This window comes from Pholcus phalangioides, unplaced genomic scaffold, assembly GCF_987345545.1.
Source record: "Pholcus phalangioides strain wild (caught in Gottingen) unplaced genomic scaffold, Ppha-v1.0 ptg000015l_1, whole genome shotgun sequence".
Lineage (NCBI taxonomy): Eukaryota > Metazoa > Arthropoda > Arachnida > Araneae > Pholcidae > Pholcus > Pholcus phalangioides.
Genome location: NW_028301608.1, coordinates 26,055,549 through 26,083,391, shown reverse-complemented (window position 1 = coordinate 26,083,391; position 27,843 = coordinate 26,055,549). Strand labels below are relative to the sequence as shown.

The window sequence follows — 27,843 nt, the reverse complement described above, 5'->3', positions numbered from 1 at the left end:
TAGTAAGTTGAACCCTACACACAAAGGGTTCTTTTTCTCTTCTAAATAATGGCTAGATAGCCTAAAAGGGTCTGCTGAGCTGAATGAAATGTGTGTGCTGAGCTGTAAAAGTTTGCTTAAGTAAACAATTACTCTTTCTACATTAATGCTTCATTATCTCATGATTTTCGATGAAAAAATCAATTTGAAATATGTGTGAATTTCATCTGATTTCAAGAAAAAAAAGGACTATATAAAGAAAAAATTCAGTACCATTTTATTGGAATAAATACAATCTCTCACAGTTATAATGGAATGGTTACTGTAAACATAGCAAACATTATAAGTAATCATAAATATCCTCATAAGGGATAATGCCTTAAAAAGAATGAAAACAAACTTTTATAAACAAAATACAGTAAAAACTGTTCAGAAAAAAATCAGTCCAATATATATCACAGTGTCTTACTAAAAGGGCTTATTGAACAAAAAGTTTGTGATCATCTTGAAAGCTGGACCTGGCTTGTCTTGGGGCACCATATGGCCTGATCCCTGAAGAGAGAGGAGCGAGATTGGGTAAACCATTTAAAATGATTTCAATATCTCATTATCAAGTGCTGCATTTGAAATGTTACTTGATACACAGAAAAAAAATTGGGATACAAAATATTGTATTATATAGCAAAACTGATTAACCGTCACTCATTTAACCATCGGTTTCTGTTATCTGTCATCATCATCTAAAAAAAGGAGGAAACAACAGCCCCAGGTTTTAAGGTACAAAAAGATTGGATCACTGCTATGGTCTGTGAAAATGCCACTGGCAATCATAGATTACCCTTGCTTGTAATTGGTAAATCTAAAAACACCATCTGCTTCCAAAAATTTAAATATGAACACATTGCTAGTGGCCTATTTTCCCCAAAAAAGTGCTTGGATGGACCCACAATGTTTTCAGAATGGTTACACAACGTTTTTGTGTTTCAAGTCAGAGGTCATATATAGCAGAAAAGCAGTTGCTGCAAGAAGAACTGCTGTTAATGGACAATGTCTCGACAAACCCAGCATGTGAACTCAAAAAAGATGATGGCAAAAAAACACACCTCTTTCTCCCAGTCAATACAGCTCTACTTATCCATCCAGCTTATGGACCGGGACATAATTAAAAATATGAAGCGACGTTACAGAAAAAGCTTTTATTGAAGACTTGCTTTATCTGATGATGCCATGACTGCCAAAGAATTTTGGAAGAGAAACTACATAAAGGATGCTATTTTCAATGTTGTCATTGCATAGGCTGACCTTATATTGAAGATTATATTGATCGTTTTGTAAAATTAAATACAAATGTAAGCATATGTAAATGTAATACAATATGTAAGCATTATTCACTTTTAAATGATTTTATTTTCGTTTTCATCCCAAGCCCACAGTGAAATCACGCTATTGCACATATGTATTAAGAAATTTCTGTTATCCGTCCATTCGGTTATCTGTCACATCCCTGGTCAAGATGGTGACGTTGAATTGAAGTTATACTGTAATAGGAAATTTAAATGCGCCATATTTGTATATGGGACCAAAATCTAAAGTTTCTCACAATAATTTGTCTAATTAGAGTGTTTTATACTGTAAAAGGTGTGCTAAATTAAATTTAAAAAAAAATTGTATGTACATCAACAGATTTGGGTATAACTTATGTGAGCATATCCTTTAAATTTTATTTCACAATCTGCATCATCACTGGTTGAATGTATCGTGAAAATAACAACATTTCATTCATAGAATTTTTTGCAATCATGTTTTGAATACAGTGAAAACTCACTAGAATGATACTCGATACAATAAATTCCTCTATAACAATATTTTAAGGAGATTTTGAAAAAATTCTACAACAATATATTTTTTTAATTTCCTCTGATCCCTTTTGAATTTAATTTTAGCTTCATCACTTCTTTTTTTGTTCTTTCAAAGGAGTCTAATAATATCAGTAAATTTGCTCCACAGGATCAACAAACGAGCTCAAAAAGTTATTGCTATTGCTGCTTTCTGTGTAAGACATTAAAGTTCAATGCAGTAAACAAATTTGCAGGAGCAATGCATGCAACTGAATTTTAGTGATCAACAAATCAATGATTTTTCACAGGGAATAAATTAAAAGCACATTTTCTGATTATACTAGCGATGTCGATTTACAAAAGATGGCACCTATAACATAAATTTGGTGACACATGATGATAAGAGTGCTTCTTGATATGACGATAATCCCTCTACAAGAACACTTTTTCTTTGCCTGCAGAGTATTTTTATTTCAAGGTTTCACTGTATTAAATGCATTTTGCTTAAAATTTAACATAAATATTACTTTTTCATAGAAAGTGAGATAGTTAGACCCAAAATTACCATTTTCACCATTTTGAGACACTTTCTATCAAAAAAATGTTATTAAAGTTCAGTACAATTCTATAGAAAAGTGCTAAGAAAGGTAGTCAGATACCTTGACATTCTGATGGAGGTGTCTCTGAAATAGTAGCAATGATGGTATCGTATCTATGAGATTCATGATGAAAAATCTACTATATAATCAGAAGTGCATATCATATCCATCAGGAAAAAGGTGATAGAATACATGATGTAAAAAAAAAATTCAACCAACTATTACTGAAACTATAGAACTGATGGATGCTCCAACACTCCTAAACTTTGGAGTGATCATAAGAAAATTCAAGCAAGGATATCTCGGATCCGGTGCCACCATCGGAGAGTTAACAGAAGAGGGTCATCTTGTTACAATATGGACTGGTTTTCAATATCTACAGAATTATGAGATGCGAGCCAAAATAATTATAACTATTTTTGGACACCATTCCTGCAACAGCAACATATCTTCTCTAAAACATCATTTACTAATGAAAATGTTCATAAAAGCATTATTGAATGGTTCAAAAAGAAATTAACAATACCTGAACAGAATACATTTATGAAATCTAAAATAAAAACGGCAGTTACACAGAAACAGAGCATGAGAAAAATAATTCTAAAATCAATTGAAAAAAAATATCATCTAAGAGAAACAAACCTTTATAGTCACAAATGCAAGATTTCCAAATCTTTTGTAAAAGCCAACTATTTGCCTATCAAATCTCCATGGTTCATAAGATGTGGACGTAGCCTTCAAATAAAACACAAAAGGAAAAATAAATATACAGCAATACTTTAGCTAACGAACCTTTCGATTACTAATACAAACTTAACAAACCTTACTAATTTTTCAGTGAACTAAGATGTTTTTAATAATTTTTCTGCTTCAGTTAACAAATAGAGATTCAGCTGATGATTTTTTTTGTTGACAGAGCATAAAATTTCTAGAATTTACCTGGTAGGGCCTCAAAAAACAGCTTGGCCTGGAAGCCCATGATGCTCTTAAGACGGCCCTGATAGTGACCAGAGGAAGAGAAATCCAAGCTTCTGCTACCATGTAACAGCAGTCTTTGACATTCAGTGTTTTCGTAAAAAACATCTTGTGAGGAATTCTCTTCCTCAATCAGGAACTTTTTATTAACTGTTTTCTGTACCGGTGTTTTAGGCTCTCCAGTAGACCCTGATCAAGAGGTTGAATAGTGAAGTCATGTTTAGAGGCAAAAACAAGCAAACTATCCCCTCATTCTGGAGCATCAAACAGTCTGGGTGTGTTGGTACATTATCTATTACTAGAACTGCTTTTTGTCTAAACCTTTTTCTTTTAATCTTGTTTTGACTTTTGGGACAAATATGCATTGAAACCATTCAGCAAACTTGGATCCATCCAAGCAATTTTCTGCAACAAATGTTTTACTTGCAATGAGGTAACATTAATATTTTTGAAACAACTTGGATTGAAGTTTTTGTCTACCATAGTTAGGGGCAAGCAATGATTCCCAGATGCACATATGCAAGGATTGTAACACGATCTTTTATTTTCTTCCTTCTAGGAGCTGTAGATTCAGTTCCACCAACAAGAGTTTTTGATGGGGAAGCTTTCCAGTAGAGTCTCACAGTTATAAACTTGACTAGTTTTGTTAAACCTTCATCTTCATCAATTTTTTCCAATTCCTTAACAAATTAGGCTACATCTTATGAATTCATGGACAGTTTTTCTCCTTCAATGCTGAGTTTATGAATTCCATGTCTTGACTTGAAACGCTGCAACCAACCCAGGATCGCTTGAAAATGTTTATCACCCTCTAGCATTTCATTAAAGAGTTCAGCTTTTTCCTGAAGCATCAGCCTACTTATCGGAACACATCAGTTCTTTTTTGTACAAACCATGTGTAAACAGCTTTGTTAAGCTTTTCCTTCTCTGCCGATTTCATTGTGAATTTTTTCTTTAGTCCATCTTGTTTTCAAACTGGCTGCAAAATTTTATTTTTTATCACATTTTTTTTAAAAATCACTGATGGTTGCCACACCTAGCCTATATTCAGCTGCAAGTTTTTTCAGACCATAACCCACTTTCAATCTTTTTACAATTTGCACTTTTTCCTCCGATGTTTAAAACAACTTAAAACAACACATTTTCGTTTTGTTGCTATTCTGCACACGAGAAAGACTAAAAGTGTTGGCACTACTAAAGCTAAAGAAAGATTAAAAAATATCTGTTGTTAAGCAAGTTATGGATGATGACAACCCCTTCCCCCCCACCCCGACTAAACCGTGATAAGAACTGTTTTGCTGCCAAGAAGACCCTCTTCTTCCTTTCTTTAAGGCAGGCCCATAGGATTAAAATGAATTCGTCAGATGAAAAAGAAAAAGATGACAGCTAAAAAAATCTGCTCTTATTCATGTGTTTGTTTGTTTGTCAAACAAAATGTCGTGTTGTCAAACAATCGTTTATAATTACAATATACAATGTATCCAGATTCGTCCCTACTTACACTTACTGGTACAGTATGTAAAACTGGTACAGTATGTAAAACTGGTACAGTATGTAAAACTGTGTGGAAGTGAATTATTGTGTAATAGAACAAAGCTATCGAGTTAGGAGATGAGAGAAGTCAAGTCCCAAGAAAATACAAACTGTTGAGCATCACTGACTATAGGAAACTGAAAATGAGTTAAATTGAAAAGGTGTTCGCTTGATCGAGTTGTTTGGAAAATTGATGTTTGGATAAACAAGGTTCTACTGCACTCAGAGTTGTTCACTGGAAGCAACAACTTGCAGTCTACAATAGCCGACATTGATTCAGATGACAAGAGGCATCTGACATTGCCTACTGAAAGTGACCTTACATGCTGCTCTGTTCATGACCGTATATATAATCCATGTCGATATGTGTGTTATTCTATAATGAACTTGAGGAAATATTGAGAAACTAAAATTTGAGAAATTGTGATCCAGAGGACCATTCCTTTATTAAGTTCATATGCAATGCAAGACATCTGACATGAACTTGAAGAAGGCATTTGTGTTGTGAATAAATAAAAATAATATTTAATCGATTACTCTCACTACCACAACCGGCAAACAGCGATTATCAAATTTTCAGCTTCCATGCTTACGAGGAAAAGGAGGGGGAGGGAAGATAGAGATATAAAAAGGGGAAAAATAGAGCAGGGGATGCGAAAAACATAAGCAATTGTATTGTGCCTGTGTAGATAAGGCAAGATGAATAAAATCAAATTCTATTCAGATTTTGTCACTGTCTGCTGCTGTTGCTGGAAGTCACTCGCTCAAGAGGATGATATTCTCTTACTTTCTGTGCAATGGGATTAGTCTTGCAAATACAGTCAATTGTACATGCCTTATTTGTTGCTTCAAGTTGCTTTCCGTGGATGACCAGCCTCACATACCTAAAGGGTAATATAACTGTAAATGAATGTTTCATTCCTTCAGGTTCATCTCTTTGCAACATTTTGATTTTCCCTTTAAAATAAAAGTCATCATGGGCAAGTGATCATATAGGTCTGCATTGATTATCAAGAAAAAGCATTGAAATTAATGGTATATGAGCCCTCACCAAAACAATTATTGGAATTAACCAAAACTTTTTGAATCAAACACAATCAATAACAGTGGTTAATGTTTGACAGTGTGCAAAGGTTGTTTGAGATAAGCAATATTAACAAAAGAAAAACAGATACAAGAATACTAAATGTAAGCTGAAGTTAAATGGAAATGTAACAATTTCTAAAATCAACTCATAGAATGGTAGTGCATCAAACTGTATACAAAACATAAGCTACATTCATTTTTTACAAAAAGCAAAAAAAAAAAAGGATTTTAATTCTTAAATAAAATCAAGCTTTCTATATCTATTGGTAAACAACAATCTTATCAGCCAACAGCAGTTTTACAACTACTTACATTCAGTTCTAAATCCTCAACGAACCATTCATCACCAAGAAAGTTACAAGCCATATCAACATCGCCATTGTATATCAGACCCTTGATACCACCATCGCTAATAAGCTGCATCACCTGATCCTTCATATTGTCATACAGCCTTTCATATGTTTCGGTTATGAAAGAACTGGAGAAAATTAAGAAATAGGATAACATGACCAACAACAAACCTCATAAAACTAACATATCAATCACATTTTAGTTACAAATAACAAGATTATAGGTGATAACCATTGTGTTTTTATTTTGCATTTTCAATAATTCTTTTATTAATAACGTTTTGGTGAAAAAAATACTTCCAGGGAAGTGAGATTTCTTCTGTAGGCTTATACTCGTATTCTTTTCATAAATTTTCAAAAAATGAAATGCTTAACTCCAATTGTTTTGTGCATACATCCAAAACGGACTCAACCAAATATCCATAAGGGCGAGAATTTTACAATAATCAACTATATTTAAAGCAAACCAAAAACATCGTAACTACAGTAAACCCGCTTCTTTTGCAGACACTAATTTGTTGAATTTATTGATATTTATTACATTTACTGTTATTTTCTAGCCCTGTTAAGCTCCATCCTCATAAGGTGTTTTTTTTTTTTCAGAAGCATTGCTTTTTAGCAAAGAAATAATTTATAGATCACATATTTTCCTCATTTTTTAATGGAAGAGGGAACGCTCCGTCCCTTCACACTTCATTACGCAGCATTAGCTAATGGTGAACAAATGATGGTATTCTAAAAACGAATGTTGCAATTTTCTTCTTCTAGAGCTGTCTTTAGGACTATATTTTTCATATTATCCTGGAACAAGCTGGGCCATGGTTAGAATACAGTAGCGCTTGAAAGTCTTTAGATACACAATTGTTTGCTCACAATAATTTGTAATGAAACTCAGTGTTTATGTTACACAGGATAGATTTCATTAAAAAATTCAAATACAAATTTTACAGACACATTTATGGTTTCACAAAATTCAGAAAAAAAATTAGTTTGCTTTTTGTCAGTTAAAAAGTCTTTTGACACAAACATGAAAGCAAAAAAAAAAAAACTACTAAATAATCAAATCAGTCATGTAGTGAACACCATAGCAAAGTAGAATAAGTCAACACTTTGTTGGAAAAGGTTTAAATTGTAAAACTACTTATACCATGTTTTGGTATGGACTCAATGAGTTTGTCCCATTGTCAGTGGGCATTCTTTTCCATTCTTTTTTCACACAATTGAAAAACAAATTTACATAATTTCTGGCTCTGACTTGTCTATCAAATTCAATCCATGAATGTTTGACGGTATTTAAATTATGGCTCTGACTTCACCACCCACAAAACTCTCATTTTCTTGCCTTCCAAGTAATGCACAACCACTTTTGAGCCATATTTAGTCATTGTTGTGCTGGAATATCAGTAATAGTGGCATGTGTCACATCGTAAAGAATGACATGTGGTGATGAAATAACATTTTTGCAACGAAACCTGTCTCTTGTGTTTGCTTAAAATATTTGGCGGTTGAATATAAATTTTCTTAAAATTCATCACAATCATGAATAAAATTATTTTTAATTGAAAATAAAATTATTGGTAAATTCAAATGACTGATATAGAATTTTAAAAATTATGCAATTTATTATTTAAATAATTATTTAAAAAACGGTAATGGAAAGATTTTTGCCATGATAATGACAATCAAATTTAATGATGATACATTACGCTTTAATAATACTTACAGAATCAATTTTTTTTTCAACACTTGTTACAATTTTACATCTAATTAATTTATGTAAAAAATTCCAATTAATATAATTTTTTAAAATTAGTTTGATACTTTGATTTACACAGAAATTCAGCTGGATACCTAAGCATTATTTGGCCAAATGAAACATTTGACGGAATAGGTCAAACACTGAATAACAGCAGAATATTTATCTCTCCCCCATCTCTATACGGTACTTTAATAATTGCATTACAACTACCTATAAGAACCTATAATATCGCATATGTGTATTATATATTATCCATTTGTACCTTGGATTGTTTCTCCTGTCAATAGGAAGATTGGCATAATTCTCCACTGTCCTTCTGCAAATGTGTAATAAAGATTTTTTTTTCACTTGGAAGACACCAAACAAACCCATAATGTACAGTCGATGTTTTACAAGTGATAAACTCACATTCAGTCCATGTTTTAAATTAAATTCACCAGGTTTTTTGCCTAGTGGACATTTTTTGCTTGTATTTTGATTGTGATATCTATAATATATATTGTCTTCTTTGCTCGTATTGAAAAAACTGCATTTTACTAGTTCCCGTGATTATTAAACATGATTTTACAACCTTATGAACTGTCTTGAAATACAAAATCACATGCTACTTGAGCTTGACTTCACTGCTTCCTTGAAGCCTTAATTACACTTTCCCGAAAAAATCCACCAAATATTTTTTTATGTTTTAGAGTTTTCATTATGTGTTCTGCACAATCCTACTACAAATTCAAATTAAATAAGAACTAATTATTTCCATTTCCATTATTTCCTGATGCCAATGAAGAAACGTTTCGGAGTGAAAAAAACCCCATTGATTCTGGAAACTTGAAAAGGATGAAATAATGAATTTTATAAAATTTGGGGTGGATGCTCGAAAGGACAACAAAAGAAGGACTTCTGGTAACCCTACACCTTTTACAATTTTCAAGTTATGAGGAGAATAACAGTAATATAGCAACATATTGATTGAAAAATAATTGTGTATAGAAAAACTATGTGGTTGATCTACAACAAAATGAAAATTTTACTCTATATAATATAATGTCACAAATAAGTGAAAATTATTTGTCCCAAGGAGAACCGTGCAGTCATTTTTAAACGATTCTGCCATGTCTGGTAAAGGTTTTGCTGACTTTGAATACCAAACAAAAAGCCAATCTGCAATGCAACAATGTGTAAGATAGGTATTCCACCTCAAATTGTGGCAATGTTGATGACAACTCTCTTGATATGAAAACACAAAAAGTATGGGTACTTCAAAACTTCACGACGAAACAGTTAAATATTCAAAAATATTCCATTTAAATCTTTGATTACACAAAGAGAAAAACTGGGACAAACAGAAGCATCCTGACAACGTCTCTCAGACATTGCATTATCAAAAAACCCAGGACATCTGGTCATCCTACCTCAAGACCTTGCAATGGGAATTTCAAATGAATTGGTGCATGCGGAAACGTGTTGTGTATGTACGTGTGTATGTATATGTGTGACCCTGACATATTTATGTTATTGGAGTTCTGCTGGTGTTGCTATCTCTCTCCCATATTTTGAAGTAAAGATTGTAAATGCTTGAATTTTCATGTTATGAAAGAAAAAGGTACTAGATGCAAATGATGATTAGTTTCAGGACTAAGAATGTGTTGCAATTATTGTTCACCTTTGTTTCTGAAAATTAGAAATGACAAGAACATTTTGATCACCTTCTAAACAACAGTTATCAAATTTCATTTAAAAAAAAAGAGGAGTTTTCAATAGGATTTTGAAAGAATAAAAAATAAGTAAATAAACTAACCTGCATAAATCCCACTTAGGAGCTGCAGGAACAATGTGAAGAGCTAATCTGACTTCATTCTGATTCAAATATTGCCGTAAATCTGATGCATCAGTGCAAGGAACAGATTCTTTGGATTTCAATTTCCCAAGTCCCTAGTTTGAATATTTACAAGAAAAGATTTGTTGAGTCTCTAATGACTAAAGAATTTTCAGTGCAACAAAATTTTTGATAGAATACCTGAAATCCTGTTAATTCATAAAATTGAAAATATTGTTTCTTCAAAATGGAGAAAGGGAGTGCAACAATTTTTTTTTGAAGTCTCATTTTTCTTATATGTATTATTACAGTAGCATCCAGAATCACATACATTCAAATTTCTACTTGTGTAAATTTTGAAAACTTTCCTTTAAAATGGAATATTTTTTATTTTTCTGCCACTTTCACACAACAGCCAAAGCTCATTTTTACGAAACCCTACAGACCCTTAAAAATGTGCAGTTTGTAACTTGGAGGTTCGTAAAGTCAAGTGTTGACTGTTATTATGTGCTCTTCAAAGCACAATTAATCATTTCCAAAGACCATGTTAACTGTTTCCTAACCATAACACAGAACAAGATATGAGAAGCACTGCACATGTTCCTAAAAAATTATGAAAATGTAAGATATATGAAAATTCTGCTGCAAATGTCCAGCTGTCTATTAATGCTTTAACTCCTAGGGGAGGGAACTTCCTGCTGTAACAAGGTGCTTCTGTGTTAATCTTGTCATCATACCTCTCTGTATCAGAAAACTCTCTACCAAGGACAACTCATTTAATGGTAAATGGGCTTCATCAGCTACCATTTGTATTTAAGGTGTGACCAAAAGCAATAGCTCTTTCATTGTTATCCAGAAAACCCAAATGATTGCATTGGCAATCACTGATCAGAAGAATAAATCTTGATGCTAATAAATGTCATTAAAATTTGGAATAAAAAATGCTTGTAAATTAAAAACACTTACCATATGAATAGATGAATACCTCAATAAATTCATCTTATCTACAACATCTCTTCCAATTGTTGTTTTATTCATCATGTTGCTTCTTAATAAACTCTTGTCTGAAGTACAGTCAGCATAAAGATTGTACATATTTAAGCCGGATTCATATATTAATTTGTTAGCAGCCTTCAACTGTAATATAGGTGATCACACAGATATTAAAAATATTATTAAAAAATGACACCAGCAAGCTAAATGGAAAATGTTGATTTGAAGCTTGGATTATATACACTAAAATATGCAAATATGCACCAAAAACTATCAAAATATCCATTGAAAAAATCATCAAAAAAGTAGTTAATTGTTCCAAAATATGTTTTAAAACTGATAAAATATGCATTAAAAATTAAATATGCAGTTAAAAAGCAAAAAAATAAAAATAAGTAAAAATACACTCATGTCCATAAATCAAGGATAATGCCAGCTCCGGCAAATAAAGGTTCAGAAACAAAACAAACGTTACTTATTCATAAAGCCCATTTATTAAACAAAAGATAAAGAACAAAAACAATGGTGTATATGTATGATACCATTCATAAAAACTACGATTTTTGCTCCCTGGAGCAATTGTAAAAAATATCTCCTTTACAAAAACTTACTATTACATGGTTGGTATGATGGTTAGTACATTGTATGTCTCCCATGCGATGAAATACAGTCCGTACAACGCCTAGGCATGCTGAGTATCAAATTATCGATCTGATCTTGGGGAAGATCACTCCACTCAGCAAGCAATGCTCTCCGAAGTTCTGGTACACATGCAGGAGGTGGTTGACGGGCTGCAACTCGTCGGCCAAGCATGTCCCACACATGCTCTATCGGATTCAAGTCTAGTGAGAATGCTGGCCATTCCATACGGGTTATATCCTCAGATTCAAGGCATTCGTTTACGATGTTTGCTCGGTGAGGACGGGCGTTGTCATCCATAAACAAAAATGGCACCCCTAAACAAACAGACATGTTGTTCCAGAATGATGTCCCGATAAATTTGGGCTTTCATGGTTCTGGTTTGAACATGCAGATCTGTTCTGGAACCCAGTATAATTCCACCCCAAACGAGCAATGCTGCACTACCGTAACGGTGTCGTTCAATGATGTTGTCTTGGTGGTAACGGGTACCTGGCGTTCTCTATATGAAAGTCAGACGTGAATCAGACTGCAAGCTAAACTTGGATTCGTCGGAAAACATCACACAAGCCCACTGTGACGATGTCTACATTGCATGTTCTCTACTCCAGGCTAATCGCTGCTGACAGTGAGTTGCCATGAGCGGAACACATCTGACAGGCCTGAAAGCATATAGACCAATATCTCCCAAACGTCTGTACACAGTTTGCCTTGAAACTGTGGTATCCGTGGCTGCAGATAGCTGATGAGACAGGTCGGATGCTGTGCTCCGTCTGCTTCTTTTGGCAGTTACTGCCAAATACCGGTCTTCATTCGGCGTTGTAACTCGGGGGCGACCTGTAATGTAACGTCTACTGACATTTCCGTTATCTTGGAATCGTTGCCAAAGCCTAGAAATGACACTTTGGGCAATTCCAAGTTCCTCGATACTTCCATTTGAGTACGCCCACATTCCAAGCGGCCGATAATTCTACCATGTAAAAAATCATCCACATGCGTCCTCTGTGCCATAACTATTCGCTTATGGCACTGAGCGCCTTACAGAACTCTTGTGAACAATTTTACTTCTTTGCCACCATTCCTTATATACCCCCCTCTTACACTCTCGTCATTGTGACGTACTATCAGCATCATCTGGTGGCTTCCTGAAATTTGCATATCATTCTTGCAGATGTGTGTGATAATTCTACAGGTGAAATTTTTACTTTAGATTTCTATTTCCGTGTGATTCTGAATTATTCTTAATTTATGGACATGTGTATATATATATAAAATTCAATTTTACGCATTTCTATGCAGTAATACAAATATGGCCAAAATATGCAAATTTGCTTATAAACTATGCTTTACTATACATTCATAAATTGAAAAACTGCAATTACAGCAAAAGTTTGAAATAACTAGTTCAGCTTATAAAGTGAATCTCTCTCTCTATATATATATTTTTTTCAAATGCATATTTTATTTCTTTAGTGCATTTTTTTATATTTTTTAGTACAAAAAAAAATTCTCCTGCAAATAACTTCTACATGTTATTCTTCATTTGGGAATCTATTGTTACTAGCAGCTTCTCACTAATAGAAAAAATCTCAAAAGAGAAAAGAAGTATGAACCAGTAGTGACCAGTGACAAAGTGTCAAAAGTGGCCAATTTTTCATAAGAGATTCAACATTTGGCTGAAAAACCATGTGGCAAGTAAATAAAGCACCCACTTTTGAGCTATGGCAAAACCCTTAGATATTACTCTGCCTAGTTGAGTTGGTCCATCAAAGGCTACAAACATCTTTAGTAATTCCCTAAATTCACCTCTCTTCCTAAATGTTGCTTATATTTTACATGGATTGGTTTAAACCACGTTGGTTTAAACCATGGTTTAAACCTTGGTTTTAACCAACTGGTTTTTTTAAAAAATCCGATAAAAGTGGCCTAAATATCATTTTTTTCCCTGAAAAATATCATATTTGTTCATTATTAGCCAAAATGTTTCATTTTTATCTCATTTTATATCCTTGGGGTACATTCTGACGGTATATCTTTAAATGACATAAGATTTTATAAGTGGTTTTTTTCAAAAAGTCTCATAAAAGTGGCCAGAATATATATATTTTTCATATGAAGTATCTTAGTCATTTAAAGTTATATATAAAAGCCAAAACTTCTCATTCTTACAAAATTTTCTAACCTTTGGCTACATTCTGATGCTCTATCTTTAGCAAATTCATGAATAAGGATTGCATCACACATCTAAATGTAGTGATGTATTACATATCTCACAGGGTTTCTTTTTCCCTTCACAAAGAAGCAGCTACAGTAGTGACACCATCATGCTAGGGGCAGGTGGTCCTATAATCCAATAAAGACACCAGCTGTCCTTAAAGGACAAAGACTAGTGTACTAGTTGTTACATTACCTCACATACATTTTCATTCCCATAAGAAGTAGCACATCTCCTACTGTATATCTCCCAGTCTTAATATTCAATAGTTGTTTTTTTATACTTTCACACACACACTGTTAAGCCCAGTTAATCAAGGTTCTACTGTATAGTAGTAACAGATTTATAAAAAATAATCAGCTATATACAGGGTGATTATAATTTAAGTTTTGATTCCAAAACTATACAATAAGTACTGATCGGAATGACCTGAAAATTTGCATGAATACTCCTGAAGCAATGGACGTTTCTTTCGCAAAAGAAAAAAGTGCAAAATGTGCAAGTAGATGATGCTGTACTTGGCCAGCAGTATAATCTATTTTGTGCAACCACATCATTTCGGCACTTCCACAGCATCAGTGTGTGGATAGAACTTCTATCAAGATGCACATTTCAATACCAGCAAAGCAGCTGCTGAAGACCCATTTTGACAGGATGCACCTTAACCCTTGCAACTACTGGCTATGGAGGTACCTCAAAATGTTATAAACAGTGGTCAGATTGCAAACTTTGATGAACTGTAATCTCCAGCACATTCCCTATATGTTAGAAGTTCCTCATTCCTCAGGAATATGAACGGGGGAAAGGGGGCGCGTTTGGTTTAATAAAGCTGAATTGCAAGCACATCCACATTATGACCATGGCATACTCCGATTCTGCTGTTGAACAAGAATATTTGTGCTTTCAGCCTCATAGCCAGAACACGCGGTGGACAACATATTTAAAATTTTTTGAGTAAGTTGTAGTTATTTGTTCAATTTCTTCATTTTTTTTGTGATGTTTCCGTGAATTATGGACTCGTGCAATACTATAATTAAGTTATAATTTTGTCTTGACTGGCTATCGTTTCCATTCTGCGAGCAAATTTCCCACATGTTGGATGATGTCATTAATTTTACATTTTAAAGTATTTTTTCCCCTTTATCAAATAAAATTGAATTTTTTCAGGAATATTCATGTCAATTTTCAAGTCATTCTGACAATCTCTCTTTTTTTAGTGTTTTGAAATCAGAACCTTAGTTATAATCACCCTGTATATCGTAAATCATCGTTAATTAATCTGCATTATTTATGCATCACTAAATGCATTATATTTACCTAATTTTTATTACTTTTTGCAAAATAGCTTCGTAATTAAGTATACTGAAAGTAACTGGAGAAAAACCTTTATATATTATATGATTAATAACAACATTAAAAGAATTTTCAAGCACACAGTAATCCATTGAGTTAAGCAAAAAATAATTAAATGGCAAAAGTTGGTTTTTGTTAAAATTTAATAAATATTTATTGATTAATTAGCATGGGAATAGTGTTAATTACATTAATAAACATTTTATTTTTGTTAATTATTGGAAGTTTGAATGATTTTTCAGAATTTTCATTGTTTTTAATGTTAATACTATTTAAAACAAAAAAACCGGTTTAAACCAAAAAACCTGGTTTAAACCAAAAAAACCCGATTTTTTGGTTTTTTTCAAAAAAACCGGTTTTTTTACCAACCCTGCATGGAACCAATGTTATGCAAACATATTATAAGCAATATTTATTTGAAAAATTTCAAAAATATGACTGAACTCTCATAAAACTTGAAAAATGTGCAATTGTTTAAAAAAAATTCAATTTTATGCATTTCTATGCAGTAATACAAATATTGCCAAAATATGCAAATTTGCTTATAAACTAAGCTTTACTAATTATACATTCATAAATTGAAAAACTGCAATTAAAGCAAAAGTTTGAAATAACTAGTTCAGCTTATAAAGTGAATCTCTCTATAATGAGTGATCTCAGAAGTGATTGTCAAAACCGCTAATGTTGAAGGTAAAAAAAAATGCAATTATACATAGAAAAAAAGAAAAAATATGAAGTTTTCAATATAAAGTCAATAAAATTCTCTAAAAGGGTCAGTGCTTCTTTCTTTGCCCTTCAAGAGTCTGACTAAAAGTATAGATCATTATCAGTTATCATCGCACATGCTCCTTGTAGGATGGACAAACAAAAGTCTCTCTCAAATCGGGTTCCCCCAAATTTATTTCTTCTATCCCTCTAGTCAGATGCCTCACACCTGTATGGGAAAAGGTTAGTCAAACAAGGAAAAATGTATAAATTTTTTACCAGATCGATACATTTCTCATCAGTTGACTCTTGAAAATTGCAGGTATCTCTTGATGGAATACCTTCACAACAGGCTGCGGTCAATGCTTTCCACTGCCTGAAAATATTTCACATTAAAAAATACATTCATCAGGGTTGTTGATTTTTTGATTTTAATCATATTTTTTTGATTTAAATTACAATTTTTTAACAAAATATATATTTAAATGTACATATTACTAAAATGATAGTCACATTAATCTATAATTTCTTAGAATATACAACTAAATAAATTTTAATTTATAAAAACAACAATTTAAAAAATATTTGCAAACTAAAGATAAAGATATATTTGTGAGCTATGTCAGAACATTTTCTTAAGAAAAATGGAAAACCCTTACATTCCTTGAATAGATATCTTACATATATCGTACATTTTTACCCTCAATAATTGTTCATTTGCTTCATTAGAAACTAGTTTTGATGCTTTTTCCTACTCCTAATCTGTTTCACTATCTGGAATGAACTACACCAAATATTAAAAAAAATAATTTTAGCACAGGCAGTCAATGGTTTGGCTGTGGTCAGCAGATTCAAAAATCGCTTATCACTCTTCGTAATTACATCTTTACTAAAACATTATAAAAATTATTCATCCACTCAAAATCTTAAAGCATCAACAACCTTAGGGTAAAAAAAAAAAAAACATTTTTTCATGAAATGGTTCCAACTTCCCAAAAATTTTAATGTAATTGCCGGGAACCTAGAGCTACAGTTTTGTTTGATAAATTCTCTTTATCAAACAAAATTATTCCCTTATTTCTCTCTTCTTTTGTGACATTAATTCCCTATTAGACGTTAATACTGATGAGCTTAGAATAAATGCATCAAAATGTGCATATATTAATATGATTGTTCATATATATTTTTATGTGTTGAAGACAAGATCTTTTTATTGTTTGATGCTTCTTTTATCTTCAATTGCAGCCTTTTCCATGCTAGTTAGGAATACCCACTCAGTTAGAGAGCAGCTTTTTTGTACAAAATCAATAGTTCTGGCTATCGATTTCAGAATCGCAATCATGTTCTTGACATTTCTTTTTAAACCAACATTTATGATTTTATTGGAGATGTCATTATCTATTCAAAACCTGTGGTCTTCACAAACTGTGGTAACAACTGACCAATTTTAACATAAGATTCAAGAGAATGACAATAAGTATTCTATCGTTCCTCTAGAAGAAGTATCAATGCACTTTGACCTTCTGTATAATACCATGCTTTGAGAGATGATGATTGTGAAAATATTTAAATGTACTGTATTTGTATAACATGCTATGCTACATTAGTTTTAACCAAATCTTTGGCTAGCTTTAAAATGTGGCCACTGCACTCATATGTAAGTTCCGAAAAGCTAAGCTCTTCATCTAGAGTCTTTCTGGAAGAAACCATATTTGCAATTATTGTCTGTAACAAAACTTGATATTTTACATTTGAAGTTTTGTTCTGTTGATTTCACTGGACTGAAAACCAAATTTGCTAAATAATTTCCAGTATGCGATGAGCCAGATGTGTCAGTAGTATCAACATGGATGACTTTACTACACTGTTTGATAACACACATAACTGATTCATTATGGATATTCATACATCGCTCAATTGCCATGCAAACTGTCTGATTTTCTAAGTCAGCTTTACATACCATAACTTCATCATTGTAAATCTTTAGCAACCATTTGTCAGCTAAATCGGTATAACTATCGCATCTCTGATATTTAATGTATATATTAATGCATATTTTAATACTATAAATGATATTTAAAAATATAATAATAATTAAAATAATCTAATAAAAATTTAAATCGCTTTTTAAAGCTGCATACATAATTTTGATTGAAACAGATATTTTTTTCATATCTGAAGTAAATTGATTTAAATCACAACAACCCTGGTTAACATCCATTATATCAACCCTTGTTGTTTCAGTGGAAATAGGCATTATATTGGGTAATCGTTATATTGAAAGGAAAACTGTATAGGGGAGACGTTGTATAAAAAAGTTGGGGACTTGTCTCGTATTGGTCGTTATAATGGAATGGTTGCATTAACCTTGGGTCGTTATAATGAATGTCGACTGTATAATGATAGATTATTATGAATGCCAAGAATCATTTTAATCAGTTTTGTTCAATAGAGGGTTGAATGAATTAGCACAATGAAGATACAACAGAGCAAATGGTAGTTGTCACTGTCCTCCTAAAACATTGGTTTTCAAATACTGTGTTGAAACTTGCAAGAGGTTCACCAAACGTTGATCCTGTGAGCCAATGATATATTCATGTGAGCCTGAACAATGATTAATAGAAATCTTATACGGTACCTGACAATTTGTAAAACTGTTTCTACCACAAGACGTCACAGATTTACAACAATCAAAGTGAGGAAGCAGCAAGCTAATGATAGCTAGGGCACAAGAATCTGCTGATACATGAAAACTACAGGAGAGATTCACAGATGCTAAAATTATGCAAATAATGTTTTGCATGTGTATATTTTGGGGTAAGAAGGCAACAGACAAATTTTGTGATTTTTTTTTTTTGCTTAACATTAGGGGAAAAGTAAGAATTTTCTCCAATTACCATAAAAATCCCAGACTTAGCATCTATGTTAGGCAAGAAAGATAATATAAATGGACAAAAAATTACCTGAAATCAAGCACAGTGCCTATCTAATAGGTACATTAATAAAGCTTTGCATTTTGTGTAGAAAAAACCATACTAAAAGAGGTGGGAGTATTGCAAATTCAAAATTTTAAGTAAAATCAAGAGATAAGACAAAGAATATGAATATCATACGTAAGATCCATAAGACCATGTTGATATGCAAAAAACATGATAGAGTTGACAAGTTTAGGTCCATCTAGAAAACCATTACCAACAGCAAATCCCTAAAAGAGTATGTTATAATTTAATTAAATTTATCAACACATTTCAATGAAAGCATTTGCGCCATTATATGATCATAACATTATATGATAACACCATTACATGATCATAACATTTTTCTGTTTTTGAGCAAAAAACTAACTGTCATGAAAATTTTTACACATGGGTCCTTTTTTGTGCAATACTTGCAGCATCCTTGTGATAACATTTTTGGGAATCAAAAATTTTAAACTTATTATTTTTAACCACCAAGTAGCCACACATTGATATCCCTGATTTGGCATGCACCATCAACAAAGTTCTGTGATGTTCCTACGAGCAACAAAGTAACCACCTTGAAACCAGAACAGTTTTCCCATGTGATTTAGCTATACAGCTCATCTTTATACAATATATCATTATGCTTTCAGCATAAATAAGAGAAAACAAGTTTTTTCCCCTTTCTTGTTTTTTTAATTATTATTTTGTGTTGGGAAAAAGTATTTATCAGCTCGAAATCGGGGAAAAAAATTTATTGAAAATTATTGGCAATTTCTAGAATTGGGGGTTTAGTGATTTCCACTGATGCAGTTGTAATGTGGATCAAGGAAATTTTAAAAACCACTTAAAGGGTTAAGTTGCTGCCTGGCAGTCGAGTGGTTAGGGAACTAGCTTCTCACTGTGCAGGTCTGGGTTCGAATCCCGGTTCGGGCATGGATGTTTACTAACACTAACAAATTCCCTGGACGAATCATGCTGATCCCTTGGGAATACGTGTGGATCACGTTGTTATTATTAAAAAAAAAGAAAAAAAAGGAAATTTTAAAAACCACTTAAAGGGTTAAGTAGAAGTAGGTCATTATATTGGAAAATGAATGATATGGAAATGAATAGAGAAACATTTTGGATTTATCATACCAATCGTTACAATGAAGCATTCTCAATAACACATGGTCATTGCAACAAGTGACAACTGCATTTATATTTTCATTATTACTCACCTTGAAATTTTTTCCAAGTGGACTGTTGCGAACAAGAACGGATAGCATTGGTACATAAACACCACCATAGCTTTCACCAGTTATGTATAAATCATTTTTCTTGAATTGAGGATATTTAACAAAGAAATTTGCAAGAGCAAGATAATTATCCTTTGCTGTAATATCATCATTTGTCTTGTAGTCTCCGGAGTCTGAATAAGAAAAACCAACACCAGCTGGTGCTTCCAAAAACAAAACATTAGCTACCTGCAATAAAACACAAAATATTTCATGACTTATTACCTCTAACAATGACTTATCTCTATAAATCTAAGCATGAATTTTTCGATGACATAAACTTTTTTGGAAGATTGAAAATCTATGAATATTCGTGACAACAACCCCCCCCACTTTCCTCCCAAAAATTGCTAACAATACTACAATGTGTTTGAACCAGAGATTTTTCACCCCTTTCTTTATTCAGAATGTAAATACTGTTTTTGCAACTCACCACAGGTATTGGAAGTGCTTCAAATCTGTGGGTGCTTGTTTTTATTTTTATGTAGGAAATTTTGATTTCTGAATCGATTCTGGGGATGCGCCAACCCATGCATAAAATCACAGTGAGCGCAAGCACCACAGTACCCCAGGGACCAGGCGTTGATGCCACTGCAACTAAATGTCATAAAATTATTGTTTCCTTCTTCTTTGCTCTCTCCAAGGCCTGCCCTTTTCGATCTTCTTATGCAAGGCGAAAGGCTTTGGAAGTTCACATACCAGTGTGTTATCTTTTTCAGTTGCCAACCTCAACTTATAAGCATTTCCTCTTCCGTCTCGTTCCCATAAGATTTCAGAAATAACAAATAACACATAATCCCATTTGAGATCAGAAATTTGCATCTCTAAGTGCTTGTATGGTATGCTTGTAAGGTGTGTTACATACATTTGGCAGGAACTTTTAAGGTAAAGAGTTCTGACTCTCTTCCCCCAGACTGATTCGATTTTCTTTGAAATTCAGTTTAAAAATTCATATAATATAATACAGTCGAATCCCAGTATAAAAACTCCAAGAGACCGGAGAAATAACTTCATTGTAACGAAATCCTGTTATGAAGGAATTCCAGGTTTTTCCATTGTTCCTATGTAAACTCACCAGGGGTTAAGAAAAGCGTTTGTTAAAACGAGATTTTTTCACTATTACAGTATTTGTTAAAACAGGATTCTACTGTATAATAAAAGTTTTCCTTGCCATGGGGTGCTCCCAAGGGCAGAGAATGATGGTGGGCGAGTGTTGTGTTCTTTTGTATTTTGAAGCGGCGTTTGGTTGTTATCTAGTTGGTCTTTTGTTTGTCAATTTTTATTATAATTACATGTTGAGTAGCTTACGAGATAATTCATATATTAATGTGAAATACAATGTTTGAAATGATTTGATTTAAGAGTTAAATGAATGATATTTTTTAAAATATGTTTCAATGCTTAATAGTTATATAAAGTATAGAAGCAGGACACTAGGTGAGAGTCAGAATATATTTAATGAATATGAAATACATAATTTCAATTAAGTATGTCTGATTTGATATCATGACAAAATACCCGAAAAGGATTATTAATTTACAGATATATTCTGCAGAAGTAATGATTATAACCAAGACTGATTCACAAAATGACATAGGTCAGTGACTTTAGATTCAATTAATGTTGCATTATTTTAATTCATGCTAATTTTATACTCAAAATACATTAAAATGTTTAAATTGAATACAAGTTTAAGTCCTTTACCTAGACCACAAGATGACACATCTTGTCCTGCCCATGTTGTACCATAAGACTACTGCAGCGTGTCAGGGGCAGCTTAAACAGGGGAAGGGGTGCAAGGTTAGAAAGGGCTTTTTTAGTCTGACAAAAAAAATTCTTAATATCCAACAGAAAAAAATTAACTTGACATCATGCTTTTGAGCAATAGTCAGATGACAAAATTGTTCAGAAAACTTGAGGGAACAGACAGGACTGTAATATCAGAAATATCAATGTACTCTATCACATGTGGCGAGTGTGAATTTTGGTGCTGTTAAGTTAAGGCAAAAGAAGAATTCTGGAGTACCAGAAATGCCTTCGAAACGAATTTCTTAATAAAAACTGTCTCATTACATGTCATCTTTACAGGATAAGTGTGAGTAATGATGGCTCACCAATTGGAGCAGTTTTGTGGCTTGAGTTATCTGGCATAATTAAGAATGGCAAAAAAATTCTTGTGCAAAAAGCTTCTTTTAAAAAACAGGACAACACTGGTAATTAGTAGCCTAGATGAAATGAACCACAAAATTATATTTTAAATATTCTAGACTCTTATGTTAAAAAATTCAAAATTACAAATTATAATTAACATTAAGTTTTCATCATACTAATATACCTATTGTGTGTTTAAAACATTATAAAAAAGCATTCATTCAGGTTTTTGACAGTTTAAACCAATTTTTGATGTCACAAACACAACCCTGGTTCAAACCTAGATCCTAGGGATGAGAGTCCAACACGATACCCATACTACCACACAGTGGTGGTCAGCTAAAAAAAAGATATAATTTCTAGATAAAAAATCATGCAATTTGAAATAACTACATTATTCCAAGAGAAAGGATTGGGCGACAACGTTTTCCCATCAGGATTTATCTTGAAAGGACCCAATTCTTTCAGCATGCCTTCCATAGAACTGCATCCAGGACCTCCATTCATCCATAAAACCACAGGATCAGTCTCCGGTGTCTTTTGACTTTCTACAAACCTAGAAAATACAAATATGAATACAAACAAAGGCTGCAAAAAAGAGCAAATTACCAAACAAAGCAGCTGAAATAAAACGAAATAAAAAAGACGGAAAACATTGCTGTAAAAAGACATAAATGTAATTTTCATAAATTACCAATGCACACCAACTCTGATGACTCAATTATCACAAACTATACATAAGCAAGGAGTCGGAGTTGCTTTTACTACTGAAAATTTGCAAAACTTAACTTATTCCAGGGCTTGATAAATTGTCCGAAAATTTAGACAGCAGACAAATTTGTTAAAACCCATGCATAGTTTTTAATTAATTTTCTCAAGAAAAAAATTAATAAATAATGTTTCTAGGACTTTTCCTAGACTTAATGACCACCCTCTTCCACATTCATGTTCTAAGACACATCATTGCAAAATCAGAAAATTTTGTGTCATTCTGAGGGTCCAATTTGGCAATAGCATATAGAAAATTTTAGGTGCCAATACTGATTTTCTAGTTGCCATGACAACCTAGCACCCAGGCTTTGTTAAAAGCCTATCTCATTCAATTGACCTTATCAATGTTAACGCTGTGGATTCCCACTGGTGGATACATGAATTCTCAATATTTACTTTGTAAGAGCCTCGGTGCTCTTACAATCCCTCCCCCCTCAATGGGGGGGGGGGGTGAGCCTGGCCAGCTTACCTGTTGTTTTGCCATTTTCACGTGTTTCAATTGAAATATTGTTAAATTGTGAATCTCTGCAAATCAGTCAGAAATGTGATGTATGTATATTTTTTATAGAGATGTAGTAGTGTAGTATAATGCTTGTGCCAAAGAAACACCTGTTTGTGATTGTATGTATGTTGCTCGTTTTCAGAGCATTTACGTATTCATTTGACATTCATCCCATATTAAGTACCTTGAAACAATTCATTTGGTCATTGGTCTATTTGTTTATTCTATAATATGTAACTGCTGAATTAACCAGTGCCGTGGTATATACTTGTTACTGGCAGGTTCGGTTTTTAAATGTGAAGTCTAAGTTTATCATCTAAGCTAATCATCTCTTGTGACCAGTAACTGGAGTGAAATGATTATCGACGATCGGACAGAAATATGTTGTTTATGTTTACTGCACTCTTCCAAAATTTCAACTGATTTGACAACTTGAAGCTTTCTCTTGGTGGTCTCGTGCAACCCTTCTGCGATGTTTAAAGGTTGAACAACTGAGGTCATCATCTCATGCTGATAACACCTATTGTCATTGAACTGTGAACTCTTCAGTTTGTCTGCTGGTAAAACTGCACGTGAACTTTAGACACCCAATTGCCATCCGTCCTGAAAGCATGCAATGTCTGTACCAAGCAGGGTTGGTAAAAAAAACGGTTTTTTTGGTTTAAACCAGGTTTTTTTGCTTTAAACCGGTTTTTTTGTTTTAAATAGAATTAACATTAAAAACAATGAAATTTCTGAAAAAACATTCAAACTTCCAATAATTAACTAAAATAAAATGTTTATTAATGTAATTAACACTATTCCCATGTTAATTAATCAATAAATATTTATTAAATTTTAACAAAAACCAACTTTTGCCATTTAATCATTTTTTGCTTAACTCAATGGATTACTGTGTGTTTGAAAATTCTTTTAATGTTATTATTAATCATATAATATATAAAGGTTTTTCTCCAGTTACTTTCAGTATACTTAATTAGGAAGCTATTTTGCAAAAAGTAATAAAAATTAGGTGAATATAATGTATTTAATGAAGCATAAATAATGCAGATTAATTAGCAATGATTTACGATATACAGGGTGATTATAACTAAGGTTCTGATTTCAAAACACTGTCAAAAAAGAATGATTGTCAGAATGACTTGAAAATTGACATGAATATTCCTGAAAAAATTCAATTTTATTTGATAAAGGGGAAAAAATACTTAAAATGTAAAATTAATGACATCATCCAACATTTGGGAAATTTTCCCCCAGAATGGAAACGATAGACAGTCATGGCAGAATGATACCTTAATTATAACATTTCACGATTTCATAATTCATGGAAACATCACAAAAAGTGAAGTAATTGAACAAATAACTACAACTTACTTAAGAAATGTTAAATATGTTCTCCACCGCGTGTTCTGGCTATGAGGTTGAAAGCACAAAAATTCTTGTTCAACAACAGAATCGGAGTATGCCATGGTCATAATGTGGATGTGCTTGCAATTCAGCTTTATTAAACCACTTAATCTGACCACTGTTTATAACATTTTGAGGTACCTCCACAGCCAGAAGTTGCAAGGGTTAAGGTGCATCCTGTCAAAATGGGTCTTCAGCTGCTGCTTTGCTGGTATTGCAATGTGCATCTTGATAGAAGTTCTATCCACACACTGATGCTGTGGAAGTGCCGAAATGATGTGGTTGCACAAAATAGATTATACTGCTGGCCAAGTACAGCATCGTCTACTTGCACATTTTTCTTTTGCGAAAGAAACTTCCATTGCTTCAGGAGTATCCATGCAAATTTTCAAGTCATTCTGATCAGTACTTATTGTATAGTTTTGGAATCAAAACTTAAATTATAATCACCCTGTGTATAGCTGATTATTTTTCAGAAATTTGTTACTACTATACAGTAGAACCTTGATTAACTGGGCTTAACAGTGTGTGTGTGAAAGTATAAAAAAAACAACTATAGAATATTAAGAATGGGAGATATACAGTAGGAGATGTGCTACTTCTTATAGGAAAGAAAATGAAAATGTATGTGAGGTAATGTAACCAGGGTTGGGTTTTTGACATGACAAGCGTCAAAAACTGGTTTAAACTGTCAAAAACTGTCAAAAACCGTCAAAAACCTAAATGAATGCCTTTTGATAATGTTTTGAACATAATAGGTATAAAACATGATGAAAAACTTACTTTTTGGCATATTACAATGTTTTATTTTTAAACATTAATTTATTACAATAATTAAAACAAAATATTAATTATAATTTGCAATTTTGAATTCTTCAACATAAGAGTCTAGAACATATAAAATATAATTTTATGGTTTATTTATCTAAGCTACTCATTACCTGTGTTCAATTTGTTAAGTGGATTAGAGCTGCTTATTCAAAATATGTATGATAGGGCATCAAGGTTAGGTTTTTGACCCCAGAAACTAACTCGGTATTAAAACTATCAAAATCTTACTGTCAATGATGTCAAATAGTTTTTGTTAACTTGTTAGATATGTTAAATAACAAAATACTTACTTTTATTTAGATTAAAGGGTTTTATATTCAGAATTATAATTACTGAGGAAAAATATATATTTTGATATTTTAAATTTTCTGATCTGCCCAAAATTTTATTCCATATAAAAATTCTAACGCAGCATCTGTTAATGCACTAACTAAACTCATTTATTTTCTCCTAAAAATTTCTTAGATCAGGGTGTATAAATTCACACAGCTTTAAAGAGTATTTTCAACCAAAGCATTTGTTATGCACGTTTGAATACAGCTTCAATTGGAAAACCATTGCATTATAAATACTAGTAAATGTACCATATCATAGTGCAAAAGTAAGAATAAACCAAGTTTGACATATACAAGCTAGCATTGCCAAATTAAATGGCATTTTAGTCCTACAATTTAGTATTTTGATCGCTAGATATATTTCAATGTTATGTGCAGTAAGAGTAATTTAATAATAACAGAAATCAACATTACATACATGATGTAATAAACTTTTATAAACACTTATCTGTTGTAAAAAGAGTACAGCAGATAGTTTATATCAATGCATATATATAAGCAGTTGAAGAAATTTTGGAAGGTCAAGAATCATCTTGAATCAAATAATGTCAAATCGTTCCACAGTTTTCCCTTCAATGTTCATGTTATGCTTTATTCAAATTTTATAAGAAAAAAAAAACATATATTGTCCAAAATAATTCTGTCGGGAGTAGAAAATTATTTTAGAATCTTATTAAATATTTATTCTTTGTATAACATAGTCACTTTAAACATTACATGCAATTAACGTGTGCATTTTCATTGGGAATTTTTATATCGAAAAGCAATATTTGAGGTTTTTGACAGTTTTTGACAAAGGTTTTCGACGGAAGGTTTTTGATGTGACATTTTAAACTGCGGTTTAAAGCGTCAAAAACTGCCATGTGTCAAAAACCTGCCAACCCTGAATGTAACAACTAGTACACTAGTCTTTGTCCTTTAAGGACAGCTGGTGTCTTTATTGGATTATAGGACCACATACCCCTAGTAGCATGATGGTGTCACTACTGTAGCTGCTTCTTTGTGAAGGGAAAAAGAAACCCTGTGAGATAATACACCACTACATTTAGATGTGTGATGCAATCCTTATTCATGAATTTGCTAAAGATAGAGCATCAGAATGTAGCCAAAGGTTAGAAAATATTGTAAGAATGAGAAATTTTGGCTTTTATATATAACTTTAAATGACTAAGATACTTCATATGAAATATATATATATATTCTGGCCACTTTTATGAGACTTTTTGAAAAAAACCACTTATAAAATCTTATGTCCTTTAAAGATATACCATGAGAATGTACCCCAAGGATATAAAATGTGGTAAAAATGAAACATTTTGGCTAATAATGAACCAGTATGATATTTTCAAGGAAAAAAATGATATTTAGGCAACTTTTATTTGATTTTTTGAAAAAAACCGAAGTGGTTTCTTTAAAAAAACCACTTGGTTAAAACCAAGGTTTAAACCAAACAACCCTGGTACCAAGTGATCTCCCTCTCTTTTTTGGTGGTGTGAAAATGTTCCAGAATGTGTATAGAAAGTGTTCCAGAAAGTACATGTTAATAGGTTGGCTCGCTTGGTACGAGAAAAGCTTGATATTTTGTCATGAATCCGAATTGATCAATGTTTGTGATCAGTAACTGTTAACAAGATTTTTTAGATACTAAATGTGCAAGATTCAATTATTCTGTAATAATAAATGTTCCTTTGTAGGGGAAAAAAGATTTTTTGAGTGTTCCTTTTTGTTATTTCAATAATGTGGGTATTAGAAATCTGAGAGTTCATTGG

The 27,843-nt window shown here is 32.5% G+C and overlaps 1 protein-coding gene across 5 annotated transcripts in view; it reads right to left on the bottom strand.

The window, feature by feature from the left end:
• Window positions 1–233: 233 nt before the first annotated feature.
• The window catches only part of LOC149075745 (lysosomal protective protein-like), a 38,932-nt gene continuing 11,322 nt past the window's right edge, over window positions 234–27,843 (bottom strand). For all 5 annotated transcript variants that reach the window (XM_089243252.1, XM_089243250.1, XM_089243251.1 and 2 more), the window contains exons 3-11: window positions 22,622–22,784; window positions 20,021–20,266; window positions 18,951–19,042; window positions 16,117–16,213; window positions 10,899–11,069; window positions 9,915–10,048; window positions 6,323–6,488; window positions 3,059–3,151; window positions 234–531 (exon numbers count right to left, since the gene is read on the bottom strand). In XM_089243252.1, coding sequence (XP_089099378.1) covers window positions 448–531; window positions 3,059–3,151; window positions 6,323–6,488; window positions 9,915–10,048; window positions 10,899–11,069; window positions 16,117–16,213; window positions 18,951–19,042; window positions 20,021–20,266; window positions 22,622–22,784 — 1,246 coding nt within the window. In that variant the 3' untranslated portion in view covers window positions 234–447. The remainder of the gene's footprint in view (window positions 532–3,058; window positions 3,152–6,322; window positions 6,489–9,914; window positions 10,049–10,898; window positions 11,070–16,116; window positions 16,214–18,950; window positions 19,043–20,020; window positions 20,267–22,621; window positions 22,785–27,843) is intronic.